The sequence below is a fragment of the Chinchilla lanigera genome, unplaced genomic scaffold, assembly GCF_000276665.1.
Source record: "Chinchilla lanigera isolate Chin_1 unplaced genomic scaffold, ChiLan1.0 scaffold00088, whole genome shotgun sequence".
Classification (NCBI taxonomy): domain Eukaryota; kingdom Metazoa; phylum Chordata; class Mammalia; order Rodentia; family Chinchillidae; genus Chinchilla; species Chinchilla lanigera.
In genome coordinates, this window is record NW_004955489.1 from 5,321,823 (window position 1) to 5,328,140 (window position 6,318).

The following is a 6,318-nucleotide window of genomic DNA, read 5'->3' on the forward strand; positions in this document are numbered from 1 at the left end:
TCATTAATTGATATTAATTTATTCAGAATTTTTATATCTTCTTGATTCAGCTTTGGTAATTCAAACATATCTAGAAATCTGTCCATTTCTTCTGAGTTTTCCATCCTATGGGAGTAAAGATTTTCAAAGTAGGTATTCATGATCTTCTGCATTTCTATAGGATCTCTCGTGATTTCCCCCTTTCCATTCCTTCTTGCATGAATTTGAGTTTTTTCTTTCCTTTTTTGATAAGGTTGTCTAGGGGTTTATTAATTTTACTTATTCTTTCAAAGAACAAACTGTGTGATTCAGTAATTCTTTGTATTGTTTTCTTCATCTCAATTGCATTAATTTCTGCCCTTTGTAATTTCCTTACTTCTTTGGGGTCTGGGCTTGACTTACTCTTCTTTTTCTAAAAGTCTGAGGTGCAGCATTGGGCTATTTGTTCTCCTTCTGTTTTCCTGATCTGTGAGTTCATTGCTAATAATTTTCTCTCTGAGGACTGCTTTCAGTGCATCCCACAGATTCTGGTAAGTTGTATTTACATTTTGGTTTGATTGTAGATATTAATTTCTTCTTTAATTACATCTGTGACCCATTGGTTGTTCAGGAAGGTGTTATTTAATTTCCAGTGTTTATGGAGTTTTTGCTATTTCTTTTATCATTTATTTCCAGTTTCATTGCACTATGGTCCAATAATATGCATAGGATAACTTCAATTCCTTTGCATTTAGTTAAGCATGTTTTATGTGCTACTATGTGGTCTATTTTAGAGAACGTCTTGTGTGCAGCTGAAAAAAATGTGTATTCTGATGTTGTGGGGTGGAACACTCTATAAACCTCTACTAAGTCCATTTGTTCACAAGTTTGGTTCAGTTCTGTTATTTCCTTGCTGATTTTTTTGTCTAGTTGATCTATCTATTTGTGTCAATGGGGTGTTATGGACCCCATTACAATAGTGTTATTAGTTATTTGGTTTTTCATGTCTATTAAGATTTAATCTTATATATTTGGGTGCTCCCATATTTGGTGCATAGATATGTATGATTGCTATCTCTTCCTCTTAAAGCTTTCCCCTAACAAGTATGTAGTGACCTTCTTTATCTCTTTTGATCATTCTTGATTTGAAGTTCACATTCTCTGCACACAGAATAGCTTCACCTGCTTTTTATTGGGTTTGTGTCCCATGCAGAATTATTTTCCATCCTTTGACTTTTAGTCTATGAATTTCATTTTGAGTTAAATATGTTTCTTTTATATAGTATATTATTGGATTTTGTTTCTTGTTCAGCTCTGCCACTCTGCTTATTTTGATTGGTGAATTGAGGCCATATAGATTAATGGTAATAACTGATATGCATTAGCTTATCTTTGTCATGTTATTTTCCTGCTTTGGTTTCTTACTTTTTCTCTCTGTTTAATTACTTCCTCTGCTTGGTTGTTCCTTTCTATTGTTCTTGAAATTGTGGTCATTTTTATCTCTTTCTAGAATATCTTTTACTAGTCTTTATAGGGTTAGTTTGGCGCTCATGAAGTTCTTCAGTTGTTCTTTGTCATGGAAGTATTTTATTTCTCCATTAATTTTGAAGGATAGTTTTTCAGGGTACATCAATCTGGGTTTGAAGGTGTTTTGTTTTAGGACCTGGAATACTTCACTCCTAGCTCTTCTTGTTGGTTTGTGTTGAGAAATCTGCTGTGATTCTGATGGGCTTCCCTTTATAAGTCATCTGTTTCTTTTCTCTAACAGCTTGGTCAAGTATGATTGTGTATATCTGTTAGTCTTAGATACTCAAGAGGCTGAGGTGGGAGGATCCCTTGAGCTCATTCCTGAGTTCAAGGGATATTCTATTCTTTTGCTGGATTTCTGGGATCTTGATTATTATATGTCTGGGTGTAGATTTATTTTTGTTATGGGTAATTGTACTTCTATAAGCTTCACTATTTTGTATGTCAGACTCTTTTTCCATGGTTGGGAAATTTTCTGCTATTACTTCTGCAAATAGTATTTTTACAACATTTGTGTTGCCTCCTGCTGTTCCATCAACACCTATCAGTCTTGTTTTTCTTTGCCTCATCTGGCAGCTGTTGATTGAAATTTCCTGGTTCCTTCTTTTTTTAAGAGATCTTTCCTTTCACAGTCATTAGCTGCAATGCTGTCTTTTAGATCTGAAAGTCTATATTCAGCTTCATTCAAGTGGTTTTGCCAGCATTTGTTAAAAGTTTTAATTTCCTGAATATCTGTTTGAATCTGTCATGCAATCTAATTCTTTCCCTTATTGTTCATTCAACGTTTTCCTCATTTTTCTATGCTCCTCTATTTTTTATCTATATCTTCTTTTGTTGTGCTGAGAAATTGTTTCATTATTGTTGTCATTTCATTTTTTTCCTGAGAGATTATTTCAGATCTGATTTCTTCTATTGCCTGATGGAGTTGTTTCTTTACTTCAGTTGTGATCATTTCAGAGATTTCAGGTGTGTGACTTCCTTGTTCTCATATATTGATATCTTTTGGAGTGTCTGTGTGGGGTGGAGTTCTGCAATTGCATTTTGCTCCTTTGTCTTGTCATTTTTAATGCAGGAGGCAGAGTGCCAAGACTTACCTTTCCCAGGCAGCTTACCAAATGTCCCAAGCATCCCTAGGTTTCCTGGCTTTCAGACTTGCCCTGTGATATTAGCAGGAGGCAGGGCACTGGGTCAGGGATCTCCTGGCAGTTCACAGAGAGTACTTGACTCTCCCAGGGCTCAGTCACAGGCACTAGGTCTGGGATCCCCCCTGCAGTTCATGGAGAGTACCTGGCTCTCCCTGGGCTCAGATGTGCACCTCAATGGTGGCAGGAGGCCTTGTTTTCTTTTTTTGAGACAAGGGATCTTACTGTAGCCCAGGCTGGTTTCGCATTCCTGAGCTCAAGGGATCCTCCTACCTCAGCCTAACAGATATACACAATCACACTTGACCAAACAGTAAGTTTTAACAGGATTAGTTCTTGTCTTATTCCCTTTCTTATCATACACATTAACAGGAAAATCCACTCACATGTGCACAACATACACACACTACAAGTACTAGGTACTATGGCGAACAAAACAGAATGCAGGGGTAATACAGGTGATTTTATGGATTAGCCAGAGATGCCTCTCAGCTTTTGATTCTAGACTGTAACTGGTGATACACATAAAGAAAAAAATTATAGTGTACATTTAAGCCTTGAAAAATCATTAATGGTCAGTGTGGTGGTGCACACCGGTAATCCCAGCACTTAGAAGGCTGAGGCAAGAAGGATCACCCAGAGTTCAGGCCCAGCCTGACTAAATAGAGAGAACCTGTTTAAAAATCAAAAAAAAAAAAAAAAAACAATGAAGAGATTTTTTTTGACCTCCACAGCACACCACTATCACAGTGGATGAAAACTTGGTTATCTAATATTTTCTGATGATATAATCTCTTTGTAGGTCTTAAGTCTCCTGATGCTTACTCAGAAGACTCGGACATGTTTAAGAAACATCTAATCAACATTGTAACTGGAATTATGTTCGTGATCTTTTTATCTACTTGTTTTTGCATGATTCATTATAATTGCATGATTGAACCCCTCAAAGATAACTCGTAAGTATGTATTTATTTATTGGTTATGGGGCTGTAGATTGAATCCAGAGACTCATGCATTTGAGGCAAGTACAACAGCCCCAGACCAGTTTGATACCTTTAAATTAAGAATACAAGCTGGGAATGGTGACACACAGCTATAATTTTAGAATTCTGGGAGGCTGAGGCAGGAATATTGCAAGTTTCAGCCAAGTCTTGGCAACTAAGTAACTTAGTGATACCCTGTTTTAAAATTAAAAAGTGCTGGGGATGTAGCTTAGTATGAAGGCCTTGGATGCAGTCTGCACTGCAACAAAAATGGAAAAAAATTATTGCATGTTTTCTCTTATGGGAGAATCCTGAAATACAAAAGGCAAAATAAAAGATAAGAGTAAATAGAGAGATAGAAGGTTTACAAGGAAAAAAGGACCAAGAAATTGAATGGGGGAGATGGATAGAAGGGGATGAAGAAAGAATGAAATAAGTTATGTACATGCACTGACTCCCCAGAAACCTTGTAGCCATTGTGTACTACAAACATGTACTAAGAAAATACAAAAATTGAAAGAAAGAGTGCAAAGTATGTGATATGTATGCATATACATACAGTGGAGGTTTCATTGTTGTTTAGGTTATTTAATGTTGACCTCAGACTTGTAAAGAACTAACAATCTCTTGTGGGTGGATACTTTCATTTAAATTATGCATATTCTTGAATATTCTCAAATGGATTATCAACTCTAGTCAAAGATTTCCTATTCAAGATTCAACTGAACCCAAGGTTATTATCTATATTACAAATTAATTTTAGGAAGATAGAGCATGAATATCTGAATAAAATGAAGAGGGAGATAGATGGGGGTTGAGCCACTTTTCCAAAGGCAATAAAACATTTTGGGTAATCTGTCACTTCAAGATTTAAAAGCAAGGAAAACTTATTTACTGCTGTTATTCTTATAACCGGAGTTTCTACTTTTCATGCACATAGATGATCATCTAAATATTTCCCAATCCAAGGGCTGGTGACTAAAATATATGCTCTATTCCTTTAGTTTGAGAGGAATTAATATAAATTTGCACAGATAGATAATTTGATGTTGTAAATATTATGCAAAAAATGACTTTGGTCTAAGGAAATTATTCTCTTATATGTCATCAGCTTGTAACATATCAAATAAAAGTTTAGTTTTTGGAATAACGGAGTCTCTCTCTCTCTCAACAATAGCTTTGAAACAATTTAGTGTCATTCCAAACATAGACCACAAAGTTATCTAATATGGTTGAAACACTAAAATACTCCTAAGGAAAAAACATTCACTAAAAAATTTTAGCTGTAATCTGAATTATAGCTTTCACCATATTCTAATTCTTATTGTGTTCAGTTGAGAGAGAGAGAGACAGAGACAGAGACACACAGAGAGAGAGAAAACAGTAAGTCTAAGCCATTGCAGTAGTTTACATTTTATGATGATAGTAATAGAATTTTGTTGTTGTTTTAAATTGTTACTCTTCAAATTTTCTACTTTTCAGAGTCAAAAATGAAGGTACAGGAACCACATTATCCTGTCCACCTGTACTACCACTCAACGACTCCAAGAAAAACGATTTGAATTTGTGTAGTCCAAAAAAACAAGGCCTGCTATCTAATAAAGGCAATTTACCTAGGCCTTCAACTACAGAAACATCATCCATACCATCCAGTGCAGGAAAGTTAAACAAGCAATTAAGGTCCAAAAAGTCATTCAAGTCATCAAGCCGTGCAGAAGCATTCAAATCACCTTACCTGAAAAAGTCACATAAGATGCGGCTGAAAAAGAAACGTAAGCTAAATTATATCCATAAGCATGCTGCACAAGTCCATTCAGCTGAGGAAGTCAGGGTACTTTTGCAAGATAATCTACAGTCTCTAGGAGGACCTTATCCAGAAAATCAAACGCTGCCAGCCAAACCAATGAAACTGAACAAACCACCTAAAACTCATCGTCCAAAAATGTCAGGGAGTGCAGGAAAGACACACATGGTACCCAAACCCCGATCAAGCACATCTTGTCACTATTACAAGGAAAGATGCCTTGTTTGCAAAACTTCTAAGACTTTAGCCAGTATGTCTGAAAAAAAGAAAAAAGCTGAATGTCTTCCTGTTTCAAGTGAAATAATATCTTTTTCTAGGTCCCTTTATAAGGTAGATTCCCAGGACCATGCATACATTGCTAATGTGGGTGACAATGGTACAATTGACAGTGATGATGACAGTGATAAAGAGATTACCATTATTTTAAATGTAACGAGCAACGATTTATTCCTAAGGGCACCTTACAAGAATTAAGGGCTCAATAAAAATAACAACTATAAAGGAGCAGATTTATGCCAACTATTTTATGGTTGCCTTCACTTAAGACACTAGTAGAAAATCTACTTCTGATGACCATCAAGATTACACCTATCCATCTTTGAGGCAATGTATCTTAAAAATCTCTATTAAATGCTCGATATAGCAAATCACTCCTGTGTTTTTTATTGTATTTTAGAGGTGCACAGCTCTTTTGACTTATCTACAATCATTTCAGTGGGAAACTTAAATATACATACACAGACAAGTCTAAAGAGGAATTGTATCATGGGTATCCTGGACTCTTCCATCCTTTGGATTAGCTCTCAATTGAAGTCCTGATCCATTGGAGTTTGTTTGTTTGTTTTATTTTGTTTGTTTTTGCAGTACTGGAGATTGAGGATTGAACCTGGGCCTCATGCATGCT

At 35.8% G+C, this 6,318-nt stretch overlaps 1 protein-coding gene across 1 annotated transcript in view; it reads left to right on the top strand.

The window, feature by feature from the left end:
- Positions 1-6,061, top strand: part of LOC102030639 (chromosome unknown open reading frame, human CXorf66) — a 9,353-nt gene extending 3,292 nt beyond the window's left edge. The window contains exons 2-3 of the mRNA XM_005404549.2: positions 3,430-3,583; positions 5,093-6,061. Of these exons, the coding sequence (XP_005404606.1) occupies positions 3,430-3,583; positions 5,093-5,888 (950 nt within the window). The 3' untranslated portion in view covers positions 5,889-6,061. The remainder of the gene's footprint in view (positions 1-3,429; positions 3,584-5,092) is intronic.
- The last annotated feature ends 257 nt before the right edge of the window (positions 6,062-6,318 follow it).